A 20,796-nucleotide genomic window follows, 5' to 3' on the forward strand; every position below is an offset into this window, starting at 1 on the left:
CAGAACAGTAAAGAAGATTTTTAGCTGAAACCGTGGTCCTTGGTGTTTCATATAATGCAAGTCAACAGTTACCATCACTTTGAGAGTCAAAAAAACATATGCAGACAACACAAAATTAATACTCATGGCTCTTGATGATATATCAAGGTCTTATGAAGCGAAACAAATGGTCTGTGCAAGAAACTGAACATTATTTACAACATTTACTTTGTATTACAATATTTTATTTATCCTATAGAAAACAAGTGTAGAAGTAGTTGTAATACTATGAAAGCCAGATGTGTTTTGAAGGCCTCATGGCCTGTATGACAGAGAGAAGTCACACGGGAAAGAATGGGATTTTAGCTGAAGTTGTGATGTATTCAAATTTCAAGTATACAAGAATTTCAAAGGATGTTTCTTTTATTAATTTTTCTTTTCATTTTAATTTCATTTATGATTTGAGTAGTGTAATACTTTATTATTAATTTTCCTTGAGGGTATTTACCTTTTACATAAGGGAATATTTTATCACTGGCGTTTTTTATTAAGAACTTATTTTGTACAACTTGCTGAACAACTGTTGTTCAGCACTGTCAAAATCAAAGTCCCGCCTCAAACACATCAGCAAAACAGAAAAACTTATCAGTGTACGTCAATATTTGAAAAATGGCAATTATCGACCGATATATCGGCCTTGGCAATATATCGGTCAACCACTAATCTAGAGCCTTGGCAAATGGTCCTGATGTGCATTCACGATAGTCTGGAGAAACTTATTTCACTTCATAAGATCTCAATGTATCATCAGGAGCCATGGGTATTAATTTAGGTTTGCCTGAATATGCTTTTTGGACTCTCAAAGTGCCGGCAGCCATTGACTTACATTATAGGAATCACCAAAGACCATGGATTCAGCTAAAAATCTTCTTTACTGTTCTACTAAAGAAAAAGAAGCCTACATCTTGGATGCCTGCCCTGGGGGCAGATAAACATCACATTTTCCTTTTTGGGTGAACTATCCCTTTAACACTGCAAAAAAAAAAAGTGTGAAAGGAATTTGCTGCAGTGTGAGTGAATCAAAATGTAATTCCACAAATAGACACTTTTCATTAATTTTCACAATTCTTTTTTAACGCAACAGCTGCAATCAATTGTTGAATTGTGTAGGGGCACTTTTTGCCCCATTTATCTTGAATTTGTGGGGCATTTTTGTTCATTTTGGTGGCATTTTTGCCCAAGCCTCTTTTTTTTTAAAGTATGATGTCTTACATCATATGCATCATCTTTATAATAATAATATAATAATAATAAATGTCCTCTTTTCTGTTAAGAAAAAAAAAACACAGAAAAATTCATTAATCCCACAATAATTTCTGCAGTCTGTAAACTAGCCAGTATGCATTCTGCAAATCAACACTCTTTTCTATGGGGAGTGTTATCTGCTTTTACACAAACTGCACAAATCAGGTTTAAAGAGGAAACCTTGATTTTTGCTTAGAGACCAATAAAACAAATGCAGACGCTCCACTCAAAAGTTTGTTTCTTTGACTTTAGTGCTATATTCAGCGTCTCCTAAAGCTATATGAAAGTTTTGTTTAATGAACAGACCAAACTTTAGGATAAAATATTGTAAATGCATTTTTTTTTCTCTGCAGCTACAGAATACTGATCCGCATGGCCTCTCAGATTTCCTCGGGAATGAAGTATCTGTCCTCCCTGCATTTTGTTCACCGTGATCTCGCTACACGCAACTGTTTAGTGGGCACAAATAACACCATCAAGATCGCCGACTTCGGCATGAGCCGCAACCTGTATCGTGGAGATTACTACCGCATACAGGGACGAGCAGTGCTCCCCATCCGCTGGATGTCCTGGGAAAGCATCCTACTGGTATGTCTTTCTGGAGTCAAATTTGTGGGGCCACAAACTCACATGCTGCTCTATCATTTTGACCATCTGTGTTTCTACAGGGCAAGTTCACCATGGCCAGCGACGTGTGGGCATTCGGAGTGACCCTGTGGGAGATTCTGACCCTGTGTAAAGAGCAGCCGTATGCCCAGTTCACAGATGAACAGGTGATCGAAAACACGGGCGAGTTTTTTAGAGACCAAAACAAACAGGTGAGACTTGAGCATGCAACAATTATAACCTTCATCTCTGACAACCCAAGATGTAAATCATTTTTACTTTTCAAACCGTACAAGATCTAGGAAATCACCAGAGACATCCAGAATAAATAAAAAATCTCAGTAACACTACTTATTTAATAACAATATTCCTTCTTTAATGCTTAAATATGTCATTTTACACTTTATTAGATTTTAATGTTAATTTATGTACTAAATATTTTTTATTTGTGCATTGTAAATGACTAGTTCAAGAACATGTTAATTTAATTAATGTTTTAATGGTTTATGTACTTATGAACTTTTTACCATCAACCTGCCAGGGACTACAGATTAAAATGAGCCTGTATGGCTAAATCTGGCACATTAACATGATGGTCTTAAGTAGTCATGTTAATTGTGCATTGTCCCTTTTAAAATAAAAATGGGAAAGAAAAAATATATATTTGAATTCTTTTTTTGTTTGTTTGTTTAATATTTAATATATTTTGTATTTTATTATTAATTATGTTAATTTAAATGCCATTTTATTATTACTTTTAGTATTTAGATATAAATATGCAATCATTTTTTTATATATTTTTTACATTTAAATTTGATTACTGTTTGAAAAAGAGTATTTCTGCAGTACTTCAGTGTATTTTTAAAATTCTTGGACTGACATATTTATGCTTTGTTTTCCCCTTGTGCCTAAGAATAGCTGGCACTGCAAGATGAGTCAGGATAAATCCATGTAATAACTTGGAAAAACTTGTCAGTGCTGAGCTGTATTTTTAACCCCTCAGGTCTATCTGCCGAAGCCGCACTGCTGTCCTGATTCAGTGTACAGCCTCATGCTCAGCTGCTGGAAGAGAAATGCCAAAGAAAGACCCACGTTCCTGGAGATCCACAGCACCCTGATGGAATACCATGACTAACTGAAAATGTAGCTTTTCCCCACACACATTCAGCAATTCCCAGACATGTAAGGGAAGCTCAGCTAAATGTAATAGCAATATCCTTCTTTTTCAGTGTAGATTAAAAATAAGAAAATCATAAATGTTGACCTATATAAATATGAAATATTATGTTCTAAAAATTAAATGGATGTTATTTTGTTATTATTTTTTGTTCAATATACTCTCTTTTCCTTTTGTATGTACAGTAATGTACTTTCTGTTCATTTTGCTGTTGTTGTCACTGTTTATTAAATATACATATTTGCTGGCTTATTGGAGCAAAATGATTCTTTGGGGAAAAGAATAATCTTATTGCCTTTTGAAATATTTGTGTCTTTATGTTGATAAATCTTGAAGGGAGTCTGGGAAGTGTCAAAGTACATTGGAATATGTTGGAAACTATTTACATGTCTCATGTCATTTGATCTTTTTACCAATATTTAACTCACATTTAAAGGCACAATATGTAATTTTCGCCGCTAGAGGACGCGTATTCAAACACTATGGACACGGTCCTAGTCACTAGTTAAAATTGCTTATTTCTCTGGATTTAAACATTCTTCTAAACATTTGGGATAATGTAAGTACACAAGTCAGCAAAATATATAACACTGTTCTAGTGGTTTTTGGATATTTTAATAAAAACATCTTACATAGTGTGCCTTTAAGCATAATGAATGAATGATTGCATAAATAAAATTATACATATATGCATACATACCAACATACATACAAAAGTTTTAACACACAAAACTGAGAAATAGGTGGGTGAAAAACACAGACACTAGCACTGCTTTGTAGATTGAGCCTTCAGCCTTGAGAGCATTGAGAAACATGTCACTCAGCCTAGATATGCTGTGGCTGTCGATGATAAACAAGCTGGTGCAAGTGACACGACACGAATTCAAATGCACATTTGTGCGACGAGAAACGGTTTGCCTTTAGGCCTGTTGGGTTAAGAATAACCTGCCCTTGATTTCACATGTCTATAATTCACAGTAATTATTTTAAGAGGCACGAGCGGTCATACCGCGAGCTGGAAAACATCCTCTGTGGTGACGCGCTCGTGACGTCAGTCTCCGACAATGATGGCGGCTGCTGGAGCCTCAGCCTCAGATATCAGGCAGAGAAAACCTCTGTCAAGAGCTCTTTCAGCCCTCTAAACCACCGCTGCCAGCGTCCCACAGCACTTGAAAAAACACCTGAAGGGATAATGAGGAACACCGGGGACGGCTGTTTGAAAATATCGCAATATTTGCCCTGAATATATATGTCGCGGAGCAGCGGAAAACAGCCGTTAATCTGAGGGTGATTTCACAGCTCGCGATGATTCACTGGTAATTTTCCAGCAGCGCGAGACTCTCCTCGGACAAAAAGCACCCCGAAATATATATATTTTTTAAAATGAAGTTTACCGAGCACCTGTCTGCCCACATCACCCCGGAGTGGAGGAAACAATACATTCAATATGAGGTAAGAGCCGAAGAAAAGAAACCTTGAGCTATTTTACCTCAGACAGCTTCCCTTCAGCTCACGAAACCGGTCCAAAACCAGTCATCTGTCGTTATACTGTAGTCTTTGAACGAAAGACATCTGTATTTATGTGATTTAATGTCTGTCATATCTGTTCAGGGTTAGTCTGTAACTGTCGATGATAAACAAGCTGGTGCAAGTGACACGACACGAATTCAAATGCACATTTGTGCGACGAGAAACGGTTTGCCTTTAGGCCTGTTGGGTTAAGAATAACCTGCCCTTGATTTCACATGTCTATAATTCACAGTAATTATTTTAAGAGGCACGAGCGGTCATACCGCGAGCTGGAAAACATCCTCTGTGGTGACGCGCTTGTGACGTCAGTCTCCGACAATGATGGCGGCTGCTGGAGCCTCAGCCTCAGATATCAGACAGAGAAAACCTCTGTCAAGAGCTCTTTCAGCCCTCTAAACCACCGCTGCCAGCGTCCCACAGCACTTGAAAAAACACCTGAAGGGATAATGAGGAACACCGGGGACGGCTGTTTGAAAATATCGCAATATCTGCCCTGAATATATATGTCGCGGAGCAGCGGAAAACAGCCGTTAATCTGAGGGTGATTTCACAGCTCGCGATGATTCACTGGTAATTTTCCAGCAGCGCGAGACTCTCCTCGGACAAAAAGCACCCCGAAATATATATATTTTTTAAAATGAAGTTTACCGAGCACCTGTCTGCCCACATCACCCCGGAGTGGAGGAAACAATACATTCAATATGAGGTAAGAGCCGAAGAAAAGAAACCTTGAGCTATTTTACCTCAGACAGCTTCCCTTCAGCTCACGAAACCGGTCCAAAACCAGTCATCTGTCGTTATACTGTAGTCTTTGAACGAAAGACATCTGTATTTATGTGATTTAATGTCTGTCATATCTGTTCAGGGTTAGTCTGTAACTGAAAGCTAACAGCTGATAGCTTTAAAGCTAGTGTGAGTTTAACGTATATGAACATCAGGGATGCAGGTGAATCAGTCCAGATGTTTCGCGCTGCTCATGATCAGCTTTGTTAATATGTTTATTAAATACAAATTCTAAACCAATAAGAAGACAAATTAAAATGTCAAATTCAACCTATATATGTAACTCAAATGACAGTAACGTTACCTGCTTTTCCACTAAATTCCAGGATGCAGTTTAGAAAACACAAATCTCTAAACAGTCAGTTTGGATATTAAATTCTGATTCATATCTCGAATACAAATAGTGTATCCTTAATTTTAGGATTTAGGAGTAGGAAAACTTAATATTTGAGAATTTACAGGGTGAACAAGTTCATCAGGCTTATAACAATGACCAAAATCAAGCACACTCATTTTTTCATCTCTACTTATTGTTCACATAGAACATTTAGAAGTGCCAGTGTGATAAAATTGTATTTTTTCCCCCCACATTGCCATGTAGTCGTTATCTGCATTGTTTTTCAGGTCTGTAATTACCTGTAGGGGTCATTCCTTCAAAACAAACATATATGGTGGTGATACAGAGCTTCAAAATGCAGTGCTTAGCAGGCTACATAATTGCATTATTTCACATGAGCGCATACGAGGCAGTTTTCTTTGTCTTCGACACTGGACTGGGTTAGAGTTGACAGGGCTTTAGTGTACTGCAGCTCCTTCAGGGTTTAATGGCCTACACATAATGAGATTATTGCCTTCCCCTTGGACGTTTGCTAATTAATTAGTCATCATCTCTTTTTGAGAGTAGTACACAGCGGATTGTGTTTGTAAGGGATTGCTGAATCAAATATAAATGATAGCAGAAAATAAACCGGTGACGGATTTGCTTTCTCTAGACTTTATAATTCCCTCTCACCTGCCTTGAGGAGAGATCAGTTCTGATCTCGAGGAGAATTTTTTTTCCACTCTATTTGGTAGCACATTTATTTTTGCCCGCTATGACTGGGCACTATGAATGTGTTGATTTGTTATGTTCTGTGACCTTTCTTTTGTGTCACACAGTCTTGACAAAGCTGATGTCAGCTTATTTAGAGATATGAGCGTTTCTGCTGATTTTTGTGTTCTGAGTGGGCTATCACATGATTCCTGATGCTCGGAAAGAGAAGAAAAATGTTTACCGTTTCAAAAAAGCATGCTGAAGTCAAGACTAAAGGCAAGGCTGCCTCAGAGTTTAAGACCTTTTTCTTAGTCATGGAAACGTGGTGTATGCTGGCCTGCTGGTAGAACAAGTAAACATCCCTGATGCAGCTGTCAAGGCCACAGTCCCTCTGAGCTCATGTTTTCTTACAGGATTCTGTTTTTGCAACAGGCTTCTTCAGAATCTGCGTTGTACTGTATACTGCAGAACTGTATTTGCATGTGAATTTGTCATCACTTGTTGGACATCATTGTTTTTTTGCGATATTTGACCAGTCAAAGCATTCTATAGTTGTTTTGTTCCAGCTCCACTCTTGGTATTTCATTTTCTTTTCTTCACTTAGGATGTGTTTACACTTGTAGTTCGGTTCTTTTGGTCCGGACAAAAAATTAAATCATACATTTAGTCCTGATTCGCTTAGCATTCACACTGTCATTTTTAACACCTATCCTAAAAATAGGACACTGAAGGCACAAGGATACGTCACAACCTATTTGGACAGCTTTTATGACATACAGTATATTTTGCAAACTTGCCGGTCATCCAAAACTGTTGCTGAAGAGCGTGATTAGCTGGATTATATGTGATTAGGGCTGTAGGTAAACTCTGCAGGACAGCGGGTCCCCAGGAGCAGATTTGATGATGTTTTTTTTTTTTTATGTGATATCATGTCCTGTTTTTGGTGCATTGCATTTTATATCTTTGGTCCGCTTAGCATCAATATTTCAGTTGAACCGACTCACAGTTTGACTACCCTTTTCAGGGGGTCTCTGTTGGCTTGTTTGGTGTGCACTAAAGTTCAGATGGCAGCATTCACACTTATTCAGATGAACCGCACTAACGGAGTTCATTTTAATAATTTTAATTTTGACCCAATAATTCATTTTAATTAAATAATTCATTTTAATTTTGACCCAAACCTGCCAAGTGTCTTGAAAGAAAAAGTGTCACAATTTACATGCTTGCTTATGCACTATTCTGTGCCATTTTGTAGTAAAAGTAGTATTCATACTGAAGATTCCATAAAAGAACAAGTGCACTTTAAATACCCAGATGATGCACTTAATTAACTTAAAAATAAAAATAGATATTTATTTTTTATATCATGATCTTCCATCATCTGGAAGAGGACAAAGAGTGTATTGCCCATCTTTAGATTTTTCTATGTGAAAGGAATGAAAATATTTGTTACATGAGATGTTTGGTTTCTTTTGTTTTTTCTTTGTGATGATATTTTACACTGACATTTAATAGCATTTAGCATTAAAATGCTTTTAATCAGGAGCCGTTTCAGAGTGATTTTGGAGTGAGAGAAAACTCTGACATTTCTCACATGCTCTGATTACAATGCTGTAGTTCAGGAGTAGCGTTAAGGTTCATGCAAGTCAGTGTCAAATACTGTGCTGAACATGGAGGAAATCCCACTGTAAGGAATTTCAGTGTGTTTCTACACTTAAAATTATTCACATTTCATCTCTTTTATCTTTTACTTTTTATTCAAACAACATTTCATAAAAATACTCAGTGCAGTTATAATACAGAGAACTGTCTATGACTATGAGTTTAATGTAGCCTAGCTTGTCTAATTTTATTATTCTTTATTTTATTGGCTCTGTTTAATATGGAGGTCAGGTGATTTTTTTTTGGTGGGGGGGGGTGTTCTCTTTCTCTGTGATGTAACAGTGAGGCATGATAACTGATACAGGGCAAGCAAAATATTGATGGGTTGTTATTGATTTGAGTTCCACAGGCAAAGTTCCTGCCTCTCTCACTCCTCAGTGCTTCTCCACTGGATGTGTATGACCTTTCACCTAGTGTGATGCATAAAAGCGAGTAAAATACCCCTCTTTCCACAATATCACTGCAGTTTTTCATTTTAAATTTAATCTTAATATTAATGCAAAGCATGAAACCGAATAAAGCAAGTGTGATAAAATTGTATTTTTTCCCCCCACATTGCCATGTAGTCGTTATCTGCATTGTTTTTCAGGTCTGTAATTACCTGTAGGGGTCATTCCTTCAAAACAAACATATATGGTGGTGATACAGAGCTTCAAAATGCAGTGCTTAGCAGGCTACATAATTGCATTATTTCACATGAGCGCATACGAGGCAGTTTTCTTTGTCTTCGACACTGGACTGGGTTAGAGTTGACAGGGCTTTAGTGTACTGCAGCTCCTTCAGGGTTTAATGGCCTACACATAATGAGATTATTGCCTTCCCCTTGGACGTTTGCTAATTAATTAGTCATCATCTCTTTTTGAGAGTAGTACACAGCGGATTGTGTTTGTAAGGGATTGCTGAATCAAATATAAATGATAGCAGAAAATAAACCGGTGACGGATTTGCTTTCTCTAGACTTTATAATTCCCTCTCACCTGCCTTGAGGAGAGATCAGTTCTGATCTCGAGGAGAATTTTTTTTCCACTCTATTTGGTAGCACATTTATTTTTGCCCGCTATGACTGGGCACTATGAATGTGTTGATTTGTTATGTTCTGTGACCTTTCTTTTGTGTCACACAGTCTTGACAAAGCTGATGTCAGCTTATTTAGAGATATGAGCGTTTCTGCTGATTTTTGTGTTCTGAGTGGGCTATCACATGATTCCTGATGCTCGGAAAGAGAAGAAAAATGTTTACCGTTTCAAAAAAGCATGCTGAAGTCAAGACTAAAGGCAAGGCTGCCTCAGAGTTTAAGACCTTTTTCTTAGTCATGGAAACGTGGTGTATGCTGGCCTGCTGGTAGAACAAGTAAACATCCCTGATGCAGCTGTCAAGGCCACAGTCCCTCTGAGCTCATGTTTTCTTACAGGATTCTGTTTTTGCAACAGGCTTCTTCAGAATCTGCGTTGTACTGTATACTGCAGAACTGTATTTGCATGTGAATTTGTCATCACTTGTTGGACATCATTGTTTTTTTGCGATATTTGACCAGTCAAAGCATTCTATAGTTGTTTTGTTCCAGCTATACTCTTGGTATTTCATTTTCTTTTCTTCACTTAGGATGTGTTTACACTTGTAGTTCGGTTCTTTTGGTCCGGACAAAAAATTAAATCATACATTTAGTCCTGATTCGCTTAGCATTCACACTGTCATTTTTAACACCTATCCTAAAAATAGGACACTGAAGGCACAAGGATACGTCACAACCTATTTGGACAGCTTTTATGACATACAGTATATTTTGCAAACTTGCCGGTCATCCAAAACTGTTGCTGAAGAGCGTGATTAGCTGGATTATATGTGATTAGGGCTGTAGGTAAACTCTGCAGGACAGCGGGTCCCCAGGAGCAGATTTGATGATGTTTTTTTTTTTTTATGTGATATCATGTCCTGTTTTTGGTGCATTGCATTTTATATCTTTGGTCCGCTTAGCATCAATATTTCAGTTGAACCGACTCACAGTTTGACTACCCTTTTCAGGGGGTCTCTGTTGGCTTGTTTGGTGTGCACTAAAGTTCAGATGGCAGCATTCACACTTATTCAGATGAACCGCACTAACGGAGTTCATTTTAATAATTTTAATTTTGACCCAATAATTCATTTTAATTAAATAATTCATTTTAATTTTGACCCAAACCTGCCAAGTGTCTTGAAAGAAAAAGTGTCACAATTTACATGCTTGCTTATGCACTATTCTGTGCCATTTTGTAGTAAAAGTAGTATTCATACTGAAGATTCCATAAAAGAACAAGTGCACTTTAAATACCCAGATGATGCACTTAATTAACTTAAAAATAAAAATAGATATTTATTTTTTATATCATGATCTTCCATCATCTGGAAGAGGACAAAGAGTGTATTGCCCATCTTTAGATTTTTCTATGTGAAAGGAATGAAAATATTTGTTACATGAGATGTTTGGTTTCTTTTGTTTTTTCTTTGTGATGATATTTTACACTGACATTTAGTAGCATTTAGCATTAAAATGCTTTTAATCAGGAGCCGTTTCAGAGTGATTTTGGAGTGAGAGAAAACTCTGACATTTCTCACATGCTCTGATTACAATGCTGTAGTTCAGGAGTAGCGTTAAGGTTCATGCAGGTCAGTGTCAAATACTGTGCTGAACATGGAGGAAATCCCACTGTAAGGAATTTCAGTGTGTTTCTACACTTAAAATTATTCACATTTCATCTCTTTTATCTTTTACTTTTTATTCAAACAACATTTCATAAAAATACTCAGTGCAGTTATAATACAGAGAACTGTCTATGACTATGAGTTTAATGTAGCCTAGCTTGTCTAATTTTATTATTCTTTATTTTATTGGCTCTGTTTAATATGGAGGTCAGGTGATTTTTTTTTGGTGGGGGGTGTACTCTTTCTCTGTGATGTAACAGTGAGGCATGATAACTGATACAGGGCAAGCAAAATATTGATGGGTTGTTATTGATTTGAGTTCCACAGGCAAAGTTCCTGCCTCTCTCACTCCTCAGTGCTTCTCCACTGGATGTGTATGACCTTTCACCTAGTGTGATGCATAAAAGCGAGTAAAATACCCCTCTTTCCACAATATCACTGCAGTTTTTCATTTTAAATTTAATCTTAATATTAATGCAAAGCATGAAACCGAATAAAGCAATTTTTTGTCATAGTAAGTGTGATATGGTTCAAGAGGGAGGAAGGAAGAAGACAGGGTCGGCGTACTGGGACGCGAGTTTTTATTAAAGTCTCTCAGTAAGTACAACAGAACAAGGCGCTCACTGCGCATTCAAAACTCTCCATCAATAACTCAGAATATAGCTATATATATGCTTTTCTCCAGTAGCCCGGTTTCCCGTGTTGCTCGCGTTCCCAGCCAGTCTCTCTCTGCCTTCCATGCTCCAGGTGGCCCCTTTTATCTGGTCTCTCCACACCAATTACTGAAACGAGACACAGGTGATTATCATTTGCGCTTGACCTACTTACGCACCGCTCGTCTCCTGCCTCTCTCTCCCGGTGCAGACCTCTCTGAACCACGCCCCCCTCGCCACAGTAAGTTAACATGCTTTTTAAAATAGCCTTATACGTTTTCTGGTGATTATTAGGGTTGGGTATCGAAAACCGGTTCCATTTTAGGACCGGTTCCAAATGTCAAAGAACCGGGTATTCGATAAGACGCGTGCATTTCGATTCTGCTTAACGATTCCTGCGTTCGCATTTTAATGTGATTTAAAATGATTTAATTTCAGGAACGGAAAGAACATGCACCCTGTTTGCGTGCACACGAAGCGCGAGCACAGCGGGTTCCTGGTTTGTGTCCGTTCTCGAACCGCTCCGTGTATTTCCACTGTAGAAAAGGTTGTTCCATGTCAAAACTGACTTCTTTCATATTTATCGACCAGTATGCAGAAAACTACGTCAGTATAACATCATAAACACAGCCTTTTTTGTTTTAAGTGAACGTAAACAGATGAGAAAGAAAACGCAGGTGTACCGTATTTTTAGATCTGTGTGCGTTCGGTGTTAAAAAGACAGCAGCCTAATAAACATGCTGCCTGTCATTAATGTTAATTATACTACGGGGCCGTTGAATGCTTGAATCTGATTGGCTGACGAACGTTATGCTTTGTAAAAAGACAGAATAAACGTTTGAGATCTAAATGTTAAATTTTTTTATAATGGATTTTTAATCTTATTGGAATCGAAACTAGGAACCGATAAGAATCGGAATCGATAAGCAGAATCGGAATCAGAATCGGAATCGATAAAATTCAAACGATACCCAACCCTAGTGATTATGCACTTTTGTGCTAAGATGTGGCTAGACGCATGTCATAATTACTAGTGGTGTACCAATCAGGAAATTTGACGCTGACACCGCAATGACTGAGCTCAGCCCCATGCTACTTTTATAAGCTATATGTAAAAAAAAAAAAAAGCATGGTTCTATAAAGCTGTATATTACAAAAATTTACATTTTGTGAAATATGACTGTTTATACATATGTTATGAGTAGTTTTGTTGTCACTGCCAAAGACCATGAGTGATAACAAAAACCAGAGATACGATGTAAATAAGGGATTCATCATGTAGTGTAGAAGGTTACATTTATTATAATAGGAGTTTTCGTGAGAAAACAGACATCACTGAGCTCATTCTTTGCTCACTTTAGTCGCTTTCTGCATGTCATCTATTCTGAATATTATATTTTTCATGCTGGTAAGAGCCCAGCATCCACAAAGACACTGCAACGTTTTCTGAGTGATAACCACATTTAAATGCTGTTGTGAATCCCCTAAATTATAGTTCCATATAACACCACGAGTCACTCCTAAAATTGCGACAATTAACAGTGATAACAATGGCAACATCACTGTCTTGATTTATTGACGCATAAAATGGCAATAAACTTATTCACAAATCGTTCTCAGTTTGTGTTGGATTTGTAGCTACGTGAAGAATATGACATGACATTTTTTTTAAATGTTATTTATTTATTTTTACGCATTTAGTAGGGATGCACCGATGTATCAGCCGATTTTTTATTATTTTAAAGCCATCGGCATATCGGAAATAGCATGAAAAGGGCAGATACCGATGGTTTATTAATTAACTGCATGGAGACAATGAGTTGCATGTCTGTTGCATAATCCAACATTTTTCTCTCTGCAAAATAATTAAATACTTGCCAAAACAAAAAATCTGTACAAAATATAGTTTGTCAGACAGCATAGTATGACCTATGCAAATGTGATGCTGATGCTGACGCAGCCAACCAGTGAAATGCCCGTGCTCAGCTGTAAATTCATCATAGGTAACGTTAAGTCGCAATGGCAATGCCCTGGAGTTAGTTTATCTGAGGATATGTCATGAACCGCCAATTAAGCATTAGGCCTACATTTAAGTGAAAATGAATGGCAGGTAATATGCAGCTTTTTGTGTGTTTGAAACCAGAAAAAATGGCAGGATCGTGAAGAACACTGATTCACACAAGTTCACATCACGCTCCTGCAGCGTCTCTGTAAACAGAGAAAATGGAAGAAAACTATATATGCTACATAAAAAGGAATATATAGGCCTATACATGAAATATATTTCACTTAAATCATTAACAGATTAACAAAACGAAAGCAAAAAATTGTGCTGCGTTTGGATCATTGTAACGCACGCTCAGAAGTTCATGTAAAGGAAAGCCATTTTCTTTATTTTGCAAAAGCTTTACAGTTTTGAATCGCGTCAGCGACTCACACGCACATACAACATATTTTTGCTAACTTGACATTGCAGCCTGTTCATTATCAAAATAAAATACAGTTAAAGATACATAAAAAGTTACACTGCTCAATTTAAATAGTCCGTAGTACAGTCTCTGCCGTTCAGCGTAACCACCGCCTCCAGATACGTCGTGAATATGGAACATTTGGATTCGTGCAGAATGAGAGAGGTAGGCTTCAGTTTCGTTTTTAAATTATAAATTAATTAATTTTGACTTTAGAGGATTTGTTGTGGAGAGAAGGGAACTAACATAGCCTAATTGTGTTTGTAATGTTTGTAAATATTTTGCTTTATTTACCGGTGTTTTAGCCGACATTATTTCTGAATGATAATAATATATTAATAATAAAATGCGACGTACAGCCTACTAATTTAGGCAGTTTTTTCCTCTCAAAACGCTTATAGGAGTATCGTTTTTTTATCCATGCTGCAAACATTTTTAAATATCTTGAAAAAATAGGCCTACTTTAATGTCTTTAAAGCATTGACAGTATTTTCTTTTGTTTAATACATTTGGTCAAAATCTAGAAAAGATGATGCTGTATTGGCTATGACTAAGCGCAAGATAGGCTACCAGATCAAGACCTACGTGTTTTTTTTTTTCTTTTTGAGTGAAGAAAACGCTGTACTTCATCATAATTATTATTATAAGCAAAGAAAAAGTTTTAAAAATAACGTTATTAACCAGTATTTTTTCTACTCAAACCGGTTTCGGAACGGTAATAATACAGAGGAACACAGGAACAGAAACATTCAAATACCAATTCTGCTCAGAGTGAACTGATTGAAAAAATTTTTTTTTTTAATCCCTGCTTTATGCAATTGACCAATATCGGTATCGGAATCGGCCAATAGTTGTTTGTTAAAATCGGTATCGTATCGGCCAAAAAAAAAATCCTATCGGTGCATCCCTAGCATTTAGTAGAGTTGGAGTGCACATGTGTGTGCAATTGTGTGTTATAATTAAAAAATATATTGGCCCAGAATTGTAGCATTATTTGTCAATCTCCGGTCACAGGTTTAAAATGAATATTGGCCAGTCGAATGGTGCATCCCTATGGAAATGCTTCAAAGTCTCCTACGCTTGTATCTATTGTAACCAATGCTTTGTCCTCATTTTTTCTGATTCAAGGACACGATGTGTTTCTTACAGAGGGGATATCCAATTCTAGAGTTGGACAAAGTTAAAAACAGCCATTTCCTCTATCTTTCTTTTAGTTTTAGTACTTCCTGTTCTGTACTCAAAAACTCATGTCTTTCTATCTCAGTCCGTCTGCATCCTGACAGGGCTTCCCTTGTCAGATAGAACGGGCGCAGTGCCAGTCACATGCTGCTGTGTGATATGAAAGTCAATTGTCTGACCTCTGGAAATGGTGTTTCATGTTCTTTTCTTCTCCACAGGCTTTTAAAGAAATGTTGTACTCGGCCCAGGATCAGGCCCCATCAATCGAAGGTAATTACATGAAATACATAAATACATGAAAACATACTGTGGAAATCAGCCCATAAAAAATAGTGTAATTACCAGTTTACTGTTCGTTTTAAATAAATCAAGTAGTTTAAAGTGGAAAATTTGGGGTTTTGTTGTCAAATTAGTTAAAACCCTTTGTTTGATCTAGGGATGGGTATTTTGGGAAATTTCTCAGTTCATTCATCGTTAGGTATCAAAAACGAGTACTTGGGGGCGGGGCATGGCCGTAATGGAGATAATGAAAATATCTGAAGACTGTTATGAAAATGAATGTTCAAAATAAAAATATGACATGAAAACTAGGGATGCATGATATTGGATTTTTGCCGATATTTTTCAACTCATTTTGGCCGATGCCGATACCGATATATTTCCTTTTGTTTGGAAACAAGACCAAGTCTCTCCTATGTGGAAATTATAAGCAAATTATTTTTAATTTTGGTTAGTTTTTAACAAGAACTTATTTGTTGAATTAAATAAACAATAATGAAGTTCTTTAACTATAAATAAATCGCTGCATTTTTTTTCAGAGATGCAGTAGTAACCTTAACATTTTATTTTAAGATTTAACATTTGTAGATGGTCTAAAGCAAAAGAGTTGTAAAAATTCTGAAAATCTTTTAGAGCTCATTATTTGTTTAAAAAATATTACATATTACACATTAATGAATAAATCAGTATATATAAAATTATTTAATTTCCAAGTGTCATGTTTGTGATTTAATTTTTTTCATGTAAGCTATAGCTTCTGACCTTTAAATCAAAACATACTCATGATTTTATGACATCAATTACTGATTTATTTAATCAGAAACATAGTCTAAATGTTATTTGTGTTTTTTTACTTTCATTTTATTAGAAGTAGGCCAACAGCGCCCCCTACGGAATTAAAACTCCTTAACCAACAGGCATTAGGACTAGTGGTCGACCAATATATATCGCCAAGGCAGATATATCGGCCGATATTTGGAATTTTTCAAATATCGGCATCGGCCGATAAGTTTTTCTGTTTGGCCGATGTGTTCGAGGCGGTACTTTTATTTTGACGGCGCGGCGGACTTTTATTTTGACGGCACTGAGAACGGCAGCACCTGAGCGCACACTGCTCACATTCTTCCTCGTTCGCTGTCGTCGTTCAGTTCTGTCTAATATGGATAGAAGTCTATCTAATAATCAGATAGAACTGTTAAACAAAGGAATTTTAAAAAGTATTATAACGATTGCTTTAATATTATTAGTAATAGAAAGGCAAACATTATAATACTTTCTCGTTTGCCGTCAGCATTCAGCAAATACGTATTTATATCATTTAAACAAATCTTTGAATGACTAATGAATAATACTTTCTCGTTTGCCGTCAGCATTCAGCAAATAGCGTCAGCAAACGCATTTATACAATTTAAACAAATCTTTGATTGACTAATGAACATTTAATCTCACAAACCTTGCAGACTTAGTCGAATCTAGTTGAGATCTTGTGAAGTGTGCATTTGTATCCTGCATGATCGCGTGTTCTTTGTGTGACAGTTGGTCCGTGCGAATTGAATGCTGACAGGAGTAGAGTTCTGCTTGACTGGAGACGCAGGATCGACAAACTTTAAACTAGTGATTTCAAATTATGCTGCGCTTTATGCATTTGCCCACTGCCATATTCATGTAATTTTCACTGTGTGCTGTATGTAAAATGACTGTTCTCTCTCAATCAGTAGAAAATATGGTTAACACCCGGTCATGCATGAAAAAAAAAATACCATCATGTATTCGGTATAATTTTGAAAAATACTGTGATATAAATTTTTGGTCATACTGCCCAGCACTAAAAAAAGCACTGCTGCATTATTATAACATTAGTATTTTTAAAAAGAAACATCTAAAAGCATGATGACCGTCTCAAATAACTCAGTCTATCGTGCATTGCACTTGAGCATGAAACTAAACACTGGTAATATGCAGCGCATTCAGCATGTTAATAAATGTTAATATCCCAACGCATCCTATATTAGATTATTCAGATATGTATGTAGCTAACCCAGACATCACTACGTGACTTCAGAGCCATGCTTCTCTCTCTTCTCACGTCTGTGCTTTGGACTGCATGCTGTCGCTGTCACGGCCGAGTACTTGAGTACTCGATCGCTGTTGCACATCCCTAGTTTGATCATAGTAGATCTTAGATATATCATATACTTAATCTCCAGGGATGTAGACTGCGACCAAAGTAGTCGCATATGCAAACATTTTTTGAGAATGTGCGAGTTCAAATTTGATGTTGTCGCATGGTCTTCTCTGCTCCAAAGTGTTTGCTCTGCTCCACACAGTGCACGCTGCAGAGCTGCAGCAAGAGTCAGATTTCACTGATCGCGTAAAGAGACTGAGAGAGATTCTTTCAGTGCAAGTGAAATCTGAATAAAGATTTATGCTTTGTATACGTTAATTCGCTTTGTACATTCGCTGTTTATGTATGTTTTATAGTTTTTATTCGTACAGTAGGCTAACTACAAATGTTTCAATGATTTAGTTAACAACAGTCATTTTGAAGTAGGTAATGATTTAAACGTTGGTTAAATTAATAATTAATTCAACATATATACATAACATTTTAGTCCTATGGAAATAGTAATGCTAGTAAAACGCCACAGAATTTGCTCCGTCTTGAAGAGTCTAAAAATAGATGTTACTCCATCAGGACATAAAACAATACACGCATCATAAGTTATTTAGAGAAATCACTCTGACTATGTATGTTATGGACTTCAAGACATAAATCTTTATTTTCAGGCAATATTAACAGATTTCCAGCAATATTAGCAGTCTTGTATTGTAATATTTATTGAATATCCCAATCAGTTTCTGATACTAATATCATATACATGTTTATGTTTAAGTTGCTTACACATAATATAAAAACTAATCCTGTGTGACTGATACGCTTCAAATCGGGTGATTTTAGGTCATTGTTCTGGCTGTCAGTCAATGATGCTCTCTGCCGATAGGGACGGCTCGAACACTTCCGGTGGCTTCACCGCAGAATGGCAGTTTAGAATGCAATGAGCAATCCAGTCATATAGATCAGTGGTCTAGAGCCCTGATATCTTATGTATATGAAGAGTTCATTTGCAAAAACAGATTACTCCGTTTTTAACTATTTTCAAAAATTGTGTTTTTTCATTGTGCATTCCAGTTAATCTCAATCAAACTGCAGTTGGGTTACTTTAATTAGGTAAAAAATAACTAATAAATACTAGCTAACTAACACAAAAAACACAATAAAAACACGATAACATAATAAAAAACATGATTTTTGAAAATGTTTAAAAACTGAATTATCTGTTTTTGCAAATAAACTCTTCATATTTATTGATGTCTTAGAATTAGTTGATTTTATAAAAAAACACTCATTTCAACAGGGTGTAATCAGTCAAAATCAGTGGTAATCATTAAAAGAGGAAGGGCAACATTTCACCTCAGGTTTTGCAAATTTAAGGTGGCATAGTTTTATCAGATCACAACAGAGCTGAGTTTGCATTTGCATCTCTGATTAAATGGGTCATATGATGTGATTAAAATTTTTCCTTTCTCTTTGGAGTGTTACAAGCTCTTGGTGCATAAAGAAGATCTGTAAAGTTGCAAAGACTAAAGTCTCAAATCCAAAGAGATATTCTTTATAAAAGTTAAGACTTGTCCACGCCCTCCTAAAACGCCTTGTTTAAACACGCCCCCACATGTCTACGTCACGATGTGCGAAGATTTGCATAACACCGCCCAAATGTGCACGCAAAGAAAGAAAGCGTGGTTTCAGGAACAGCAGTTGGTTTTATGTTTACGCGGCGCGATGCGTCATTATAATCCGTAATTATGTCCCCACTGGTTGCAACAAATGCCTCGTTTGTAATGGGTTTTATTGGTTTTGTCTCGTCGCGCCGGGACACACGGAAACACAGTATGGTAAGGGGCGTAACATTTCCGTCACACGCTTGAGGTATTCGGCCAATCACAACTCACTGGATAGCTGGCCAATCACAGCACACCTCGCTTTTCAGACCGATGAGCTTTGTAAAAATCGACGCGTTTCAGAAAGGTGGGGCATAGAGGAGAAAAAATAATGTACATTATGTGGAAAATAATGTGTTTTTTTTAACCTTAAACCGCATAAACACATTACATTACACCAAATACACAAAATAATGTTCTTTTTAGCAACATCATATGACCCCTTTAACACAGTTAGGAAACACTGCAATAAGGTTCAGTAGTAACATTAGTTAATACATTAGGAATCATGAACTAACAATGAAAGAAATATTTTACAGTATTTAATAATATAGATTAATATTGATTTATACAAGTTGTATATTTAAAAATGTGTAGTATGTTTATATTACCAACAGTTATATTTAAAAATGACCCTGAATTAATGATGTAACACATTGTTGACCATTGTTCATACACACAAACTTGTGTTACCAAATTGAACTTCATTGTAAATCCTCATTGTTATCAGTCAATCAAGTTCCTTCAAGCTGCTTTTTTTTCCATGTGTATGAAATTTACAACCCATCAACTGTAACATTCTCTGGTGTTTGTACAAAAACAAACACCTTTTAGTGTCTCTGCTACTTGAGCTTCTTTGTTTGACCTCACCCACATGTTTTCAGAAAAAAGCTGTTTTGGGTGCAGCTTGTGCAGTTTCAGCAGATACAACATGTTTTTCGATGTCGTGATAATTTGCTTTCTTTTTCTTACATGTCAGTAATAAACCCTGAAGAGTAGATCTAAAACAGAGCAGTTAAAATTTATATGTTAGACCCAGAAATGTATACATCTTGAAAGAAGTGCAAAAAAAAAAAAATCTCACAATGCAATGTCTCTACAGTATGATTCTGAATTACAAATGAAGCGGGCTGAAAACAGAATACTACTGTACATTTGTAGGCATTATGTAAAAGATACGGCATGATACTGTTTTATAAAAATACAGTATAATACTGTTAGAATGTACCTGTATATTTACAGTAATACTTTACATTGTAGATACAAATACTTACTAGTGCCTGGTGTTCTCTATAGTTAGCGGATTCAACTTTCAGATTAGAGATTCAATTAAAAAAAATTTGTCTGTAAACAACAGTAAAACTCCCAGTGGCATCACAACATGCCATTGGACCTTCTGTCCCATTATACTGAACTTCCATCTGGCAGTTTTCACATTCACAGTTCACAGTACTTGTCAAAGAACTAAAAAATCCTGTATTTGTGTCTTTTTTTGGTTTGTTCTGGAACTGGAAATGACAAATCCTGACCTAAAATCAGTGTAAGGTTACCTCACCACAGTAACATGTGAAGTGTAGTTATCCTTAGCACAGTGTGTAATTGAATTGCTTTGTCAGATTATAATGTCTAAACGTGGGTGATAAGGAAAACCTTTGTCTCGGTTGTAATGTCATGCTATCTGTT

The 20,796-nt window shown here is 36.5% G+C and overlaps 2 protein-coding genes across 2 annotated transcripts in view; both read left to right on the top strand.

The window, feature by feature from the left end:
* The window catches only part of LOC107715505 (discoidin domain-containing receptor 2-like), a 19,407-nt gene extending 16,365 nt beyond the window's left edge, over positions 1–3,042 (top strand). The window contains exons 15-17 of the mRNA XM_016521660.1: positions 1,638–1,872; positions 1,953–2,102; positions 2,894–3,042. Of these exons, the coding sequence (XP_016377146.1) occupies positions 1,638–1,872; positions 1,953–2,102; positions 2,894–3,025 (517 nt within the window). The 3' untranslated portion in view covers positions 3,026–3,042. The remainder of the gene's footprint in view (positions 1–1,637; positions 1,873–1,952; positions 2,103–2,893) is intronic.
* Positions 3,043–4,916: 1,874 nt separating this feature from the next.
* The window catches only part of LOC107715512 (xenotropic and polytropic retrovirus receptor 1 homolog), a 29,065-nt gene continuing 13,185 nt past the window's right edge, over positions 4,917–20,796 (top strand). The window contains exons 1-2 of the mRNA XM_016521664.1: positions 4,917–5,303; positions 15,273–15,324. Coding sequence (XP_016377150.1) covers positions 5,235–5,303; positions 15,273–15,324 — 121 coding nt within the window. The 5' untranslated portion in view covers positions 4,917–5,234. The remainder of the gene's footprint in view (positions 5,304–15,272; positions 15,325–20,796) is intronic.

This window comes from Sinocyclocheilus rhinocerous, unplaced genomic scaffold, assembly GCF_001515625.1.
Source record: "Sinocyclocheilus rhinocerous isolate Xijiao unplaced genomic scaffold, SAMN03320098_v1.1 scaffold510, whole genome shotgun sequence".
Taxonomy (NCBI): domain Eukaryota; kingdom Metazoa; phylum Chordata; class Actinopteri; order Cypriniformes; family Cyprinidae; genus Sinocyclocheilus; species Sinocyclocheilus rhinocerous.